The sequence below is a fragment of the Euprymna scolopes genome, chromosome 44, assembly GCF_053919585.1.
Source record: "Euprymna scolopes isolate OS-2025 chromosome 44, ASM5391958v1, whole genome shotgun sequence".
Taxonomy (NCBI): Eukaryota; Metazoa; Mollusca; class Cephalopoda; order Sepiida; family Sepiolidae; genus Euprymna; species Euprymna scolopes.
Window position 1 is genome coordinate 42,679,965 of NC_136525.1, and position 17,922 is coordinate 42,697,886.

Genomic DNA, 17,922 nt, shown 5'->3' on the forward strand with positions numbered 1-17,922 from the left:
GCTTGAACCCATACCGCAAAGGAGAAAAAGAATGTGAAAACAAAAGTGACGCCTTTGCTGTTGCGTCCATCGCCAAACTGGAAGTGGCGAAGGTTTAAATTAAGGCTAGTCAGTCAAAAAGAGGGGATGACTTTTGAAAATATTGGTGAAAAAAGCGACTTCTCCTTGTAAAAAGTGCCCAGTTGAGGGTGAAGGAATTAGTGCTTTCAGCCAATTTTTCGATATTTGTCATCGGAAGGGTTGAGTTTTGAAATGATTTGAATCTCGTGAAAATCCGTCACTTCTGTCAAAAGTTTTAGGTAGACATACATACATACATACATACATGCATACATTTAAACAGACAGATGAGATTTATATTATAGACTAGCGAGGGGTACCCGGCGTTGCCTGGGTGTTTGGAGGTGTGTGGGGTGGGTTAAAAAAAAAAAGTAAGTATGAGGAACGAACCCGAACCGTTGAGGCAAAGTTGTAAATTAAAGTGTGAAAAAAAAACGTGCGACGTTAACCATTGCATCACCGCGAGATGCTAACGGAAACACGTTTGAATTTATTTAATTACTTGGATTTGGCAGGTGCCCGTTTTAATGAGTTAATGAGTCAAGTTTGACTGTGGGATTTTTATTTTCCCAAGATGTTATAGGAAAAAGACTAACCCACATGCGGCGAGCGACAAATGTTGAATATTTATCTTCCCGAAATCGAGCAAATTAAATAGACAGGCGAGCTTCGTTGTTAACTGTGAGATATTACGATTTATATGTGATATAAAAAGTTTTAAAAAGTTGTGAAGCGACCGACGGCTTCTCTGAAAAAAGCCTTTTGTAGACATACAGAAAAAGCGAACACACATACATTTTCGCTTTTATATTTATAACAAACTATTTATTAACTAGCGGGGGTACCCGGCATTGCCCGAGTGTTTGTTTCCGGGACGGGGGGGGGGGTTAAAAAATGTTATGGTAGGTAAGTAGGAAGGATCAAACCCGGAGTCATGAGTAAAAGTAGGAAAATAAAGTGTGAAAAAAAAAACAAAAAAAAAACATCTGCAACGTTAACAGTTCGGCCACCAAGAAAAGTCCATTCCAGTTGTTTAGGAAAAAAAAAAAAAAAAAAAAACGACTACGGTAGGTCGGCGCGAACGTGAAAATATAATGTGAATTGTCCAGCACGCTAACCACTACGCCACAGAGCACTGCAGCTTAGTTTAGTGATTTTAAATAACTTCACATGAAAGAACTACGAAGCCAAACCGGTGTTCTCTTCTCAACTGTTCCTTGTGAACGATCCCCAAATGGTGTTAAGTGGTGGCAGGGGGAGGAGGAATTTATTAGAGAGAAAATATTTTACCACTTCCATTGATCTTAACCGATTTTGGCCGTGACTTCTCAGCAGAAAAAGTATAGAAATCTAAGATTATCGAGGAATTTGAGAAATAATAAGCCTATAACACACCTCAGATATTGTTCTGCCGTTTGTGCATATTATATTTGCATGAAATATCTTGATTTTTAATCCTATTAATGTCATAATCAGACGGGAAAAAATGAGTTCATTTTATTTATATAGAGATTTCATCAGTTCACAACTGCTTCTATCTGATTTAAGGTGACTGATTACAAGCAGTGAACCAGACAAGCAAAAGTCACAAATCCTTTAACACAGTCTAACTAACACCATCACATCAGGTCCTCAAGGGGCATTCAGGTCCAGAAGCGCTCTGCTGCCCGACCGTTCGGTTTGCTCAACTACTTTCAGAATCCGTTTTCCCAAATCCAACTCCTTTTCCTCGCCTTTCCCTCAGAGAAGGGGAGTAGTTAAAAACATCCTTTCTCTCTTCCTCTCAGATCCTCTCTTTGTCTCACTCATTCAACGCCTCTTCTTCTTCTTCTTCCTCAGAGGAAGGTGGTTGCTCACACTGATATCTGTGTCAGTTTTTTCTGGATTTCTTCACTCAACGTTGTTTGAGGTCTTTATCAGTAATGCCGTTCCTCAATCAAAACATCTCTGACATCTCAAAAAGATAATTTTAATTCCGTCTCCATTTTTGAGATGAGATGCCATCTGGCTTGTGTGTAACAAACTAATAGTGACAGCGTAGTGGTTAGTCCTATGCCGCCAGCTATACCTTTGCATTTCTCTGCACCCCCACCCCATCTAGTCTGGTCCCCCTTCCTCCACTGTAGTATGCACCTCACTGCATGCATTTATGATTATCGTGTCTCTTCTCTGCAACCTCTCTCCCACAGGAGAGACGTTGCGAGCTTGTCTTTGTTTTATCATTACTTCCATGGCAAGTGCTCGTCTGAGCTCCAATCTCTGCCCCCCCCCATCGCCAATCTTTCACAATAAACACCCGTCTAGCTGAAACCACTGTCAATAATTCTCCCCCATCTTTATCTGTTCCAAAACCAAGACGTAGATTCCATGAACAAAGCTTCTTTCTTAGAAGTGCACGCCTGTGGAACTCTGGTCCATTTACCCATTTTCCACCTGACTACAACCTGGCGTCTTCAAGTCCAACATAAAGAAATTCTTGATGAAATGCCCCCTTAACTAAGACACTTTATCAAATCTCCAATACTAATGTACTGTACACGTAATAACCTTTATTCTCGAGTGGCTTCCGGGCCTTGATAAGTGGTGACTACCTTGTAAAAAAAAAAAAAAGGAAACAAAAAAGAAATACCAGTGGCACTTACTCTAGAAGAGTTAAACCGGCTTGCTCCAAAGGAGGAATTATCAAGGGAATATGAAATTCACAGGCGGTCCTCAGTTGCATCCTGGTCAGAGATGCCGTTAAGTTTTTGCAGTTCTTGTAGGAAGATACCAACATTTTCCTATATACAACACCTGGTATTCTCAAATGGTCACCCATCCAGTACTGACCAGTCTTAATATTGCTTAACTTTGGTGATCTAATGAAAACCAGTGTGTCAACATTATTATGATGTATACCTATAAGTCTATAGAAACTGTAGAATATTAAATCTAATTTTTTAAAAAGTCTTGAATGAATTATTAACATTTACCTTTTCTTTCTTGTGTTTCAGCTATGTGCTTTCGGACGAGTAAAGCCTACGACCTGGCAAAGAATGCTTACATCAAAAGTGCAGAACTCCAGTCAATAACAAACTCGTATCCTTTTGAGGAATTTTGTTTCTTATTTTTATTGTTTCGATGCTTTTTTAGAATTACTCTTATTTAAAAAAACAAAAACTACAGAAAGAATGTTCATGATGTATGTACTTGTCATGGAACGAAGATGTCATATTTCAAAAATTACATAAATTGATCAAGTAGTTTTTAAAAAACTAAGAAAATAAAAATTTACAATTTTTACCATTTTATACGAAATGTATCAATCATAAGAATGATTTCGATCCCGATAGTTTGAATTGAGTTGTCTTTCTTTTATTTAACACTTGCGGGGGGGGGGGGTATTCAGCATTTCCCGGGTAGTGAGAGGTGTGTGTGTGTTTAACGAAAAAGAAATGTAGGCCTGGTGTTTGGAGGTGTAAAAGAAAAAAAAGTTTTGGTCGGAAAGTAGGATTGAACCACGAAGCCTTGACACGAAGGTGGAAACGAAAGGGAAAAAAAAACAGCCACCTAACCATCTCGGTCATGAGGGGGAGAGGAATGATAAACGTGTTAATTCAAGGCTTATAAAGTGAAATATACTGGTGTGAGGAAGTTAAGTGGCGTGATATTTGACCTAGTTTTGCGCTGCAAGCCAGTTACTGTTTCCCTTGCTTTTCGCTTTTCGAAGACATGGTGAGCTGGTAAAAGTCGGGCAGATTAAATACACACGCACCCCCGTTCTTAAGTCGCAGATATTATGATTTAGACCTGATATAAAAAGTTTTAAGAATGAGGGAGCTGAGCAAGCAGGCCCCGGAAAAAAGCCTTTTGCAGGCATACACAAAAAGTGAACATACATACATACATATACACACACATTTTCGCTTTTATATATATAGAAGATGGCCGATCAAATTCTTACATCTTGCTTCATTATAAAATCTGATTTTCTAAGTCAAAAACAAAAAAAAAATACTTGATAAATTTACCTGATTTTTGGAATATAACATCTTCATTCTATGACAAGCATTTCTTTAATTAAGAAAATAAATAAAATTTTATGAGAAAGCAAGGAGGAGGCAGGGAGTGGCTATGTTGATTTAAATTTTGCCAAAATTCAAGTGCAACAATTTAATTTGGCTACAGAGATTTTGTTTGCATTCAAAGTAATCCAATTTTTCTAATTGCTAAAAATTGTCAAATTTGATTTTCTTAAATTAAAAAAAAACACAAACTATTTGGTCGATTTCATGATTTTTGGAATATGACATTTTTGTTTCATGACGAGTACATACATTATTATGGCTTTTCTGCATTTTTGTTTTTTTTAAATAAGTGTAATTTTATTCATATTATTTGGATTCATCGAACTACTGTTTTTATTTTGAGTGTCATTTTTATAATTGTAAAAGTGATATTCTCTTAAACATTGAAGGTTCAATTCTCAGTGTGGGCGACCAAAAAGTACAATTGCAAATTACTTAAGGTCTCTATCCCGTCATGGTTGATGGCGTGAGAGCATGCTACTCCTGTGAAATAAATAAAGGGTTCCATTAAAATTCCGTCCAAATTTCTAAATTTGACAGAAACATTCCTAAGTTCGACAAGATACACTTGAGGAAGGTCGGAGGTTATATTGACTGAAATGTTAGAAAAAATGACACTCAGGATGAGAACAGTAGTCCGATGAATCTAAATAATACAATTCTCATCTAAAAAATTCACAAAAGTGTGATCCATATATATAAAGGGCAAAATTTTTGTGTGTGTGTTTGTATGTCTCACAAAAACAAAAAAAAAACCCACACCAGAATGTGACGAAACCGGTATCGTTTAAGAGGATTGAAAATAGTTAATATAATAGACAAAATTTGGTGACTTTTGGAGACGTTTTATGACATATTTTGTGATATTAGATTTGAAGATTTGTGTCCGGTTCATAACTTTAATTCAGATGATCTTTTGGTACATTTGATAATTATTCTGTGTCTGTGTCAAGTTCATAACTTTAATTCAGATGATCTTTTGGTACATTTGATAATTATTATGTGCCTTTGTCAAGTTCATAACTTTTATCAAGTGATCTTTTGGTACATTTGATAATTATTCTGTGTCTGTGCCAAGTTCATAACTTTTATTCAAATGATCTTTTAGTACATTTGATAATTATTCTGTGTCTGTGTCAAGTTCATAACTTTTATTCAAATGATCTTTTGGTACATTTGATAATTATTCTGTGTCTGTGCCAAGTTCATAACTTTTATTCAAATTATCTTTTGGTATATTTGATAACGCTGATGCACGCTTTTGTCAAAAATTATTTCGCGGCACACACATCCTAAATATCCAACATAATTTTGAATGTATTTGGTCTTATTTTATTATTGGAATCCATTGAGATGAGTAATTTGTATATTTTCATTTATTTATTTGCGGACTGTTATCCTCATCTTCATAGTTTCTGTTTCACAATGTTTCGACCAACTAATCCTCTGGCCTTCGTCAGGTTGTTTACTGCGATAGGATAAGAATGCTGAGTCTCCTGATTGTATCCTCAGTAATTACTGCCTTCCATAGTTGTTGTTATCTCACCAAGTTTTGGCCAACTAATCCTCTGGCCTGCTTTTGGTAGGATTGAAACGGATATCTTCAGACAATTAAATAACTACTGAGGATACAGTTAGACTCTGCATTCCTATCCCGTTGCGATTAACCATAAAATAAATAAATAAATGTATTTGGCCTTGTTTCACTTTTCAACCATTTCTGATTCCTTAACTTGTCTTGGACTCTTCTATGCTGCAAAGTAAGTTGATCATTTAAATTTTATTGTCTTTCAAAGAATTTATTCATCCTTTAAGAACCATCTGTGCATTTACTTCTAATTTCATGACTTGAATATTTTTTAGAACCAGTTGCTGCTGATTCATATTTTTGGTTACTTCCTGTTTTACATAACCATTCTGCATTGAATTTAAATTTTTATTATCTTTTAAAGAATTCATTAATCTTTTAGGAACAAATGTGCACAATGTTATCCTGTCCGAATTGATGCAAAACACAGAAAATATCTAATTTTGGAGCGGATATCATCAAAAAAAAAAAAAAAAAAATGTATATATATATATATATATATATATATATATATATATATATAGTGTTATAATGGAATAATTCCAGGAGGAAATCCGGGTATGAGAGCTCAATGTGGTAAACAGAGCAATAACATAAAAATATAACACGGAAATTACATAATTGTCGATGCAATAATTTATTTCAACCTTATGGTATTTTCAAGCATCTAAACTAGACAATTACATTTTTGATACTATAGTATAGTATCAAAAATGTAATTGTCTAGTTTAGATGCTTGAAAATACCATAAGGTTGAAATAAATTATTGCATCGACAATTATGTAATTTCCGTGTTATATTTTTATATATATATATATATATATATATATATAAAATAAAAATTACAATTAAATTTACCAAAATGATCCAAGATGGTAAAACTAAAGTATATTGTAAATATTAAAGAATTAATATTTATAAAGTAATCTCAACCAGATGTAAAAGCTCGATAAAACCAAATAGGAGATAGAGCTTATAATAGGAGCAAACAGTTAATAAAACATGTTAAAAAACACTTTGAAAAAGAGTTAAAAACATATTTAATCTGAAAAGGAAACACTTGATAAGTGGATAGTCTTTAATCCGCGGAGTTTCGAAGAAATACTTTCCTTCTCATCAGAGGGTAGGAATTAGCAAAATGCGGGATCGGATTTTGCATACCTTTTAATTTTTTTTTTTCCCCTCTTCTTCTTCCCTGATTTTTTTTTTTTTTTTTTTTCCCCTGATCTTTCTTATTTATATTTATGTCTCAGCAGCAGTGATAAAAGCATATATTATTTTTCTTTTATTAATATTATTGAAATTTTTCCCCTTTTTCCTTGTACATATTTGTGAATTATTCCATGGATTTTGGCCTTTGGATTATTTTGGACCATCTTCCAATTACAGGATTTCCTTGGATTTTACTTGTGCAAATGGAAATTCAATTAACTTTCTTGAAGTTATATTTTTGGATTTTACCGTCATTGGATTATTTATCTTTCACCAGACTATCCATTCACGTGTAATCACCTTTTTCTCCACCATATTCCCTCTGCTTCACTTTTTGTTATCAAGTAAGATCTTTGACTTACTTGTTGTTTCATCAAATACTTTTGTATGCAAAATCTGATCCCGCATTTTGCAAATTCCTACCCTCTGATGAGAAGGAAAGTATTTCTTCGAAACTGCGGATTAAGGACTATCCACTTATCAAGTGTTTCCTTTTCAGATTAAATATGTTTTTAACTCTTTTTCAAAGTGTTTTTTTAACATGTTTTATTAACTGTTTGCTCATATATATATATATATATCTATATATATATATATATATACATATGGGGGAAAATTAAGTAATTTAAAACTGTAAATTAAAATTTACACTTAAATTTATTATTTGACAGAATTTGTTTGTGGAGTATTCTGTCGAATAATAAATTTAAGTGTACATTTTAATTTACAGTTTTAAATTCCTTTATTTTCCCCTATAATAAACTCTACTTTCTTTTGTGTCTGTATTGAACTTTTTTATTTGGTTAGGATTAATTCATTAATATATAAATATTAATATTTACATTAACTTGTAGTTTACCTCGGATTATATCAAGTAAGCATTTCGTTTCTGCTGTATTGATTGTTTCTTTTATATATATATATATATATATATATATATATATATATATATATATATATATATATATATATATATATATATAAAATAAAAATTACAATTAAATTTACCAAAATGATCCAAGATGGCAAATGGAAATTCAATTAACTTTCTTGAAGTTATATATTTGGATTTTACCGTCACTGGATTATTTATTTTCCACCAGATTATCCATTCACATGTAATCACCTTTTTCTTCACCATATTCCCTCTGCTTCACTTTTTTGTTATCAAGTAAGATCTTTGACTTACTTGTTGTTTCATCAAATACTTTTGCATGCAAAATCCGCTCCTGCATTTTGCTAATTCTTACCCTTTGATGAGAAGGAAAGTATTTCTTCGAAACTCTGCAGATTAAGGACTATAACTTATCAAGTGTTTCCTTTTCAGATTAAATATGTTTTTAACTCTTTTTCAAAGTGTTTTTAACATGTTTTATTAACTGTTTGCTCGTATAATATATATATACACATATATATGTAATGTATATATATATATATATATATATATATATACACTTGTGCCCGATATTATTCATACCCCTCCTTGAAAATTGAGTTTATTAGGTGTAACTTTGTAAGAATTTATTGTTTACGTCCATATTGATACATATTCTTAATAAACCTCTTCTGATCATTTTCGTCATTTTAAAATCTCGGGATACTTGTAATAAAAGAAATATACAGCTATTTATAAAATCTGCAATGTTCAAAAATAATCATACCCCCTTATTTTTTCAGTATTAATCGAGTTTCTGACTGTTTGTTTCCTGTTTGATTCTTATTTTGAATGCTTTTATACAACCTTTGATTAATTTCATTTCGTTTTTTGCATTTTTCAGAAATTAAAATGATATCAACTGAAAATCAATAAAAGAATAAAAATTATTAGAATGGGGAAGAAAAAAGAGCTTAGTAATGATCTTAGGACTAAAATTGTGAATTCACATAAGGATGGTTTAGGTTACAAGTCAATTTCCAAGAAATTTGAGGTCCCTACAGCAACAGTACAGAGCATCATCAAAAAATTCCAGAGCCACCACACAACAAACAACTTGATTGGTAGAGGAAGGAAAAGGAAACTGTCTGCTAGAGCCACCAGGAATATTGTAAGCAGTGTTAATGCAAATCCAACCACCACTACTAAGGACATTTAAGAAAATCTGGAGTCTTCTGGCATAAAAATATCAAGGCAAACATTGCAAAGGACTCTGCATGAAAATGGTCTGAAAGGAAGAAGACCAAGAAGGACTCCATTGCACACCGGAAAACACCTTGCAGCACGTCTAAAGTTTGCTAGGACCCATGTGAATTCTTCAGAGTCCATTTTCTCAAGTATTTTGTGGACTGACGAAACAAAAATTGAATTGTTTGGCCATATGGATGCTTCTTACGTTTGGAGGAAGAAAGGAGAAGCTTACAACCCAAAGAACACCATATCCACGGTGAAACATGGTGGTGGTAGCCTAATGTTTTGGGGCTCCTTTTCGGCTAGTGGTCCAGGTAGTTTGGTCAAGATAGATGGAACCATGAAGAAGGAGCAATATTTGGAGATACTCCAGAAAAACATTAGACAGGATGCGGAGAAGCTCCATTTAGGACCAAACTGGGTCCTTCAACAGGATAATGATCCAAAACATACTGCCAAAATAGTCAAGAAATGGTTTGAGGATAATCAAATTAATATTTTGGAATGGCCTAGCCAGAGTCCCGACCTGAACCCTATCGAAAACCTCTGGCACATATTGAAAACTGAGGTTAAAAAGCGGAAACCTAGAAATTTGAGGGATTTGGAGAACTACTGCATTGAAGAATGGTAAAAAATCAGTGTTGATGCTTGTAAAAACCTTGTTGATAAATATCTAAAACGGTTACAGGCAGTTATTAAGAATAAAGGGCATGCTATTGACTATTAGTAAGAGAGGTATGAATAATTTTGAACTAGTGCCATTATTGTTTTTCTTTGTATACTGTTTCAAACTTGCATAATTTATTTATTTGTTGAGTTTAAATTAAATGCTTATGCTTGATTTATTGTTTGAAATCCCTTTAATATTGTCTACCTTCTGGTTTGAGCAATATTCTTATAGAAATCTCAAAGATCCGAGGGGTATGAATAATATCGGGCACAAGTGTATATATATATATATATATGTATATATAGTAAGTTATAAAAATATATATGGCATTTAAGCTACACAGAATATTCCGCATTTCATCCATGCTAGGATTCGTCAGGCTTATGCGAAGAGTTGTGGTTGTCTTGCGTTTTTATATACGCACCTTCTATTGAGTTTTTAGCTAGCCAATCAGATTCCTAGTTTCTGATTGGCTAACTAAAAACTCAATAGAATATTGAATATATAAAAATGCGAGACAACCACAACTCTTCACATAAGCCTGACAAATCTTAGCATGGATGAAACGCGGAATATTCAGTGTAGCTTAATTGCCATAAATATTTTTATAACTTACTACCTAGCTCTACCTATGTATTGAGCACTGTTGAAGTAAATACTTAAAGTTTACGCATAAAATGATACTTTCGTATGTTGATTTATGTGATTAAATGAAGTAGTCATATATATATATAACAAGTCTACATTCCAAATTTCAAGATGTTGACCATCTTACCATTTATTTCTTTAAGCATGTTGAAATACTCAACAGCATTTGTTCTGTAGTGCAGAATCATTCATGTAATTATTGTGTCAATTTTTTAATTTATTCCACCATTAACTCATCAGAAGAATAGAAACTCATCAACTTTAATAGAAAATAAAGGAATATGGGCATGATTACATAAATCAGAAAATTGGAAGAGTAGTTTTTTTTTTTGTCATTTATTTGTATATGCTCTGCAGTTACATCACGCTTTATAAATTAAAAGACTGGTATAAATAATAGGTGAAATATAGTTGAATAAACATATTTTTCCATAAACATACGTTTATTAGAAAAATGTGGTTCTTCAATTATATTTCACCTTTAACTTATACCAATCCTTTAATTTATGAAGCGCGATGTAACTACAGAGCATCTATATATATATATATATATATAAAAGGCAAAATGGCTGTGCGCGTTTTTTAATGTCCAGCAAAGGCTTTTTTCGTGGGGGTTCTTGGTGGGGGTGGGGTACTATATTTTAGAACTTTTTATATACTCCCTAGATTGTAATATCTATGATTTGCGAACAGTCGTCGTCTTTAGATTTATTTTTAGCAAGTTTTTTAAAAAAATCCTTTTGTCTTTTTTGTATATATAAAGTGAAATTGAATTGAATCAAATCGGCTCGCTGGCCTTCGTGACCAGCACGTCTTGAAGGCAATCAGCTTTGATCAATGTGGGGAATACCCTTCATATCAGACAATTGCTATTGAGAGCTTTCCTTTTTCAGGGGAGCTTTGTTTCCTCAACATCATAGGGAAACAAATAAATGAAACAGCGGAAAGCATAACTGGCCTTCAGCTAATGTTTATTTCTGCACCTGCGTATTCACTTAGCAAGTCAACTTTGAGTGACATCGCTAAATTTGAACGCTTTTCACTTCCTATGGCCTCGTGGTGTAGCAGTAAGATGTCACGTTTTCTTTCACTTTCTTTTCCGCCTTCGCGTCACGGGTTCGAGCTTGCCTGACTACTAACACTATTTTTTATTTTACGTCTTCAAACACCTGGGCAACGCCGGGTATCCCCGCTAGTATACAAATAAATGACAAAAAGTCTATATTTAAAATTCCAAGATATTGCCCATCTTACCATTTATTTCTTTCAGCATGTTGAAATATTGACATAATAGTTATATGAATGGTTCTGCGCTATGAAACAGGTGCTCAAGAATTAAGTATTTTAACGTGCTTAAAGAAATAAAGGTTAAGATGTTCAACATCTTGAAATTTGAAATATAGACTTTTTGTCATTTATATATATATATATATATATATATACTAGCGGTGGGTACCCGGCGTTGCCTGAGTGTTTTTGGGTGTGTGTGGTCGGTCAGGGTGGGGAGTGTTAATGGAAACGTAAGAATAAGCGAAGTAAAAAAACGAGCGTTTAAAAAAACATGTGAAAAATGGCTTAAATAACCCTGCTTCAATATTAAAATTTAAAAAATCGAAAAAAAAAAAGACATCTCACACCACGATTCGAACCCAAAACCTTTAGATAATAACCCAGCGCTCTAACCAACTGAGCTAAGACGACGTCCACAAAATTAGGTCAGTTTTTCAAATATTTAAACTAAATCAGGTTACGACGTTGTATGACGCATGTGTAGAAGTGGAATCGTCATAAGAGGACGGTTTTTGCCGACCCCCCCCCTGTAGAAAAGTGATGATTTTAGGGTGAAAAAATTAACGATTTTGGCCAATTTTTCGATATTTGTTGGGCGATGGTTGGAAGTTTAAAATGATACTGATCTGGCGAAAATCCTTGACCCGTGTGGAAAGATTTTGCAAGACATACAAACACACAAACATACATACATACACACATTTTCGCTTTTATATGTATAGATATATATATATATAATTTCAAGGTTATGAAGTATAAAAAATGATGTTCTTTTTCATATCCAATATTTCAAGCGGTCTGCTGCTCTTGATCACAAAATGTAACGAAATAACAATGAAAGACTTTAGAAAAACTGGAAATTTCTTTTTGGACTACGTTCATTCTTTGCAAAAACTTTTGAAATAGTTCATGTGATATTTTATTTATTTATTTGCGGACTATTATCCTCATCTTTATGGTTTTTGTTTCACAACGTTTCGGTCAATTATTCCTCTGGCCTTCGTCAGGTGATGAACTATGACGGGATAGGAATGCTGAATATCTAAACTGTATTTTCAGTAATTACTGCCTTCCATAGTTGTTGTCGTCTCACCACATTTTGGCCAACTAATCCTCTGGCCGGTTTTGGGTAGGATTAAAACCGCTATCTTCAGACAATTCTCACCTGGAACCGTAGAGATTCAACATCTCTATCCACTGTGCTATGGGCCCTGAAGATGAGAATAATAGTCCACAAATAATTTTTAAAAAAATATACAAATTACTCATCTCAAAAAACATTCCAATAATTAAATAGTGCGTGTGAATTTTTATTTTTTTAATTTTGAACGACTTAGCGTTCATTTCAATCAGCATCTACGTCAAAACGCAACTGATTTCAATATGTGTAATAAATGATTAGAAACTGAAACAAATATTTTGAACAGAAAAAATAGTACAATGGATAATAATATGTATATTTAGGCAGCATTTTTTCTCTTAAGCATACTTCATTAAATAAAATAGACGTCTTTTGTCTATTGGTTCTATTTTTGATCCTTTCCAACTTCCAAATAAGGGTTTTCACTTCTGACAGAAACTGGCTGATGTAATTGCCATATTTGTCATAAGTCCAGTACTTTCCAATCCTTCTAAATTCATCATCAGGGATAAATTAATCTAACTGGGGTTGAACAATTTATATATATATATATATTTTTTTATATCCCATGTATATTTATTTCATTGGTTAATTATTTTAATAAATTTACAAACGTTTCAGGATGTTACTACTATTATTGGTAAAGTTCATTTTATTAATAATAGTTTTTTTTTTTAATTTTTATTAGTAATGTTTTTAGTATTTCAAGTTTGTGTTTATTATTTGTCTATTCAAGTGTATATGCGGTGTCAACTAAAATCTTCCTAAATTGGGACAAGTGAGAGGAATGTTAATTAGATGGTTAAATATAGCACTGTTTTCAGAAAAATAATATATGAATAAATTGTTCAAAACTAGTTTGATTTTGTTTTAAACAAATTCATCTACTGATAGTAATAATAAAATGATAAATATTTATTGATTTTTAAACTATCACTAAAGCTAAAATCTATAGTATGTTTTTATGTTTGAAAAAATATATGCACATTCAACATGTTCAGAAAAAAATACCAACTTTATAGTTAAATTATTTAGAGATTTATAAAGAATCAGAATCAGTAATTGTATCGAAATTGGGGAATTTAGTATGAAATCAGTAATTGTATCAAAATCAGGGAAAAATATTGGAATCGTCCCATCACTAATATATATATATATATATATATATATATATAGATTAATGTGTTTGAAGAAAAGAGTGAGCTCAAGTCTATAATTGTGCAGAAATAAAATATATATAATATATAATACGCTCCTTTATTTAGATTTCGATAAAATTCCCCCTCCCCCAACATCATCTATAATTTTCATTGATCTATTTCGTTCCTAATGAATCCCATGCTAGACGCCGTATCCCCACTATGTTACATAGCATCTTCTCAACTCTTCTGATGAGAAGTATTAGGTTTCAAAATGCCTTGGCATAAAGAGTCCATTCTATTCCCCAACTAATAGTTTGTATTCCCTTGTTGAATAAATAAACCAATCTATATTTACCAATATATAGTTTTTGTGAATTCATTTACCATTCCTATTGTTCTCCTATATATATATATATATATATATATATATATATATATATATATATATATATATATATACTAGCAAAAGTACTTGTCGTTGACTGGGTTCAAAAACAGAAAATGAACTCTGATTTACTAAAGTATGATAGGTTATGAAAAGGAAGGGTTGTAAAAAGATAGCTTCAAATTTGGGGGTATCAAAACCAAAGCAAAATATGATGAAAGTAAAAATAAAATAGATAAACCCCATAATTTATTATACCATACCTGTTCACACTGAAACACTTATCACAATATTTTGTGGATTTATATTAAAAAACCTTGTTAAACTTTGTGACATATTTCCATTCTATGGAGGTCAGGTGCGAACGAACACCCCATAATTTTATTATACCATATTTCTTCAAACTAAAACATAATTATCAAAGTATACTTACGCAGATAGATATGAAAAGTCTTTATTAAAGTTTGTGCCTATTTCTATTCTATGGAGGCCAGACGCGAACGCAGACCCCACAATTTTATTATACCATCCCTATTTAAGTTAATACTTATCAAAGTATTCTTATGTACATCTATATCAAAAACACTTGTAAACGTTTTTTTTTAATTTTTAATTTTTTTATTTCCATACTTTGTGGGCCAGGCGCGAACGCAGACCCCCACAATTTTAATGAACCACCATTCTGCCAGATCAAACATACCCATTGCTGTGTCTCGATACATCTTCTATCATTATATATAATCAGTTTTTTAAAATAGTCAACCATATAGGAGCCTATTCGTGACCAGACACACACACACACAGACATTCAGCTTTATATTATAGATATATATTGGGTGTCTCAAAAAGTGTACTTTTAATTACCTATTTCATGATGTTTGTGAATCCCTTGGTGTGCATTATCCGTCTTGATAATAATGTTCATCAATTTGAATGAATATGATTCTTGAATTACATTTGTCTTCTGTGTTTGAAGCTATTCCATCGCTGTACTGCGTTCATAAAGTTTTTTATTGTCATTTGAAGTGTGAGTACATTCTTTTGAGACACCCTGTATATTTATATCAACCATTTTATTTTAAAACTTAGCTATATTAAAATCATACTGAGCCTGTTCCTTTTAGAGGGAGATAACTCTGTATACGTCGATAGAGTGTTACTTCCCTTTGAAATTATTGTCTTGTAATTATACTAAACCTGTTTCTTTCAGATACCAACAGGGTGTCGAATCCACAACTGGACTGATTATATTTAGGCATTGAAATATAAAAACGCAGTTATAGTCAGCTAACGTACTTCCTGATTTCCAGCGTAGCAATACCGGAAGTAGTGACAAGGCAAATTGTTTCCTTCACTTTTATTGTGAAGTGATTTATTGAAATAAAATAGAAGCGAAAGTACATTATTGGGAAATTTTCAATATACATTAACAAAATTATCAGAGAAAAATAACACATTTAGTCTTTATTTGCACTTTTAATAACAAAAAAAAAATTGTTTTTAAGTTTTTATTTTATTTGAAATTTTATAAGAAATATGTTTATGAAACTATGAAAATAATTTTTTTTTTAAATTTTAAAAGTAAGTTTTTATTTGGATTTATATAATAAATATATGTTTATGAAAATATGAAAATAAAATTATTGAAATCAATGATAACAAAATTTCAAGCATTATAAAAAAAACAGTATCCAATACATAATATTCCCAAAATAGTTTTAAATAATTTTTTGAAGTGTTTTCAATAATTCTTAATATATATATATATATATATATATATATATATATATATATATATATATATATATATATATATATATAAAACAAATTTCAATGATTCTTAATTAAAATAAGACCAAAAAAACTTTTCAATGATTATTGAATAAAAAAGAAAAATTGGAAAAACATAATAAAAATAGAGTATATACACAGGGGAGATATAGGCGTGAGAGAAAACGGTTAAGAAACTGATTGGCCTTGGTCACTGCTTCCGGTAGCACTACACCGGAAGTTAGGAAATATGTTAACTGATTATAACCTGAAAACGTTGATTGCATCATTATTATTTCTAATTTTGAGACTTTGTTATTGTTATCACAGCACTTCTCCTGTTTACCATCTGGGATTCTTCAAATTCGGGAAACATCATGGAATTTAGAATGCATTCCCTAGGGCAGGGATTTTCAAACTTGGGTTCGCAAACTGCAGGGGTCCAAAAGGACAAGATCTATCCATCCAGCCAGCACGGCCACAGCCGAGATTAAACTCACTACACGAGTTTGTAATATAATTCATATCTTGTTGGTAGCTGAATACTTGATGCTTCGCCAGGGCTATCAAGGGTATTTCTTATTTTGATGCTATCACTAGAAGGGGTGCCATACTACAGTTTAAGAGAGTCCCATCTACCCTCGAAAGAAGGATAGACCACGCCAGTTTCCCAACCTGGTATTTTACCTCGCGGTGCATCCCAAATGGTCACCCATCTGGTACTGGCCAGGCTCAATGTTGCTTAACTTCAGTGATCTGGCGAGAACCGGTGTGTCAACGTGATTGTGCCGTAAGGACAAGATAGGAGGTCCTAAACAATTTGAAAAATGAATACAGATCGAGACTTGCTCCAGAAAATGACTTACGTGCATGTTTATCAGCAATATCGTCAAGAATTGATAGTTTGTGCAAAGTCAAGTACGCATGTCCTTCTCACTAAGTGTGTATTTAAACAATCCACTGGTGTCATCTATTATAGTAAAATCGTATTCTTGTTTGTCTGTTCACAATTTAATATGTACAAAAGGTACACTGTTTCACAAATTAATTTTCATACTAAAAAAGAATTTATATACACTTTCATTCCAGCATTACCCTTTTTTTTTCAACTCTAATCGAGAGAGGCTAGTACTCCAGCCTAGAAGTGGCAACAATACTCCATGCATGGGCGAATGGTGGCTTTTATACTATTAAAGGTTCCTATATTAGGGGCTCTCATATTGTATTATAAAGGGTTCCTATATTATATTAAAAGGGGCTCTCATATTGTATTATAAAGGGTTCCTATATTATATTAAAAGGGGCTCTCATATTGTATTATAAAGGGTCCCTATATTATATTATTAGGGGGTCTCATATTGTATTATTAAGGGTTCCTATATTATATTATTAGGGGCTCTCTTATTTTATTATTAAGGGTTCCTATATTATATTATTAGGGACTCTCATATTGATATTGGATTATAAAGGGTTCCTATATTATATTATTAGGGACTCTCATATTGTATTATAAAGGATTCCTATCTTATTAGGGGCTCTCATATTGTATTATTATGGTTTCCTATATTATATTATTAGGGGCTCCCATATTATATTATAAAGGGTCCCTATATTAAATTATTAGGGTCTCTCATATTGTATTATAAAGGGTTCCTATATTGTATTATTGGGCCCTTTCATATTGTATTATAAAGGGTTCCTATATTATTAGGGGTCTTATAGTGTATTATGAAGGGTTTCTATTTTATATTATTAGGGGCTCTCATATTGTATTATAAAGGGTTCCTGTATTATATTATTAGGGGCTCTCATATTGTATTATAA

At 32.4% G+C, this 17,922-nt stretch overlaps 1 protein-coding gene across 4 annotated transcripts in view; it reads left to right on the plus strand.

Annotated features, from left to right (window-relative positions):
- Positions 1-17,922, plus strand: part of LOC145268814 (gamma-soluble NSF attachment protein-like) — a 69,491-nt gene that overhangs the window by 17,265 nt on the left and 34,304 nt on the right. For 2 of the 4 annotated variants that reach the window (XM_080124444.1, XM_080124442.1), the window contains 2 exons: positions 3,054-3,138; positions 5,870-5,887. In XM_080124444.1, the coding sequence (XP_079980570.1) occupies positions 3,054-3,138; positions 5,870-5,887 (103 nt within the window). The remainder of the gene's footprint in view (positions 1-3,053; positions 3,139-5,869; positions 5,888-17,922) is intronic. The other 2 variants (XM_080124443.1, XM_080124440.1) reach the window with 1 other exon arrangement.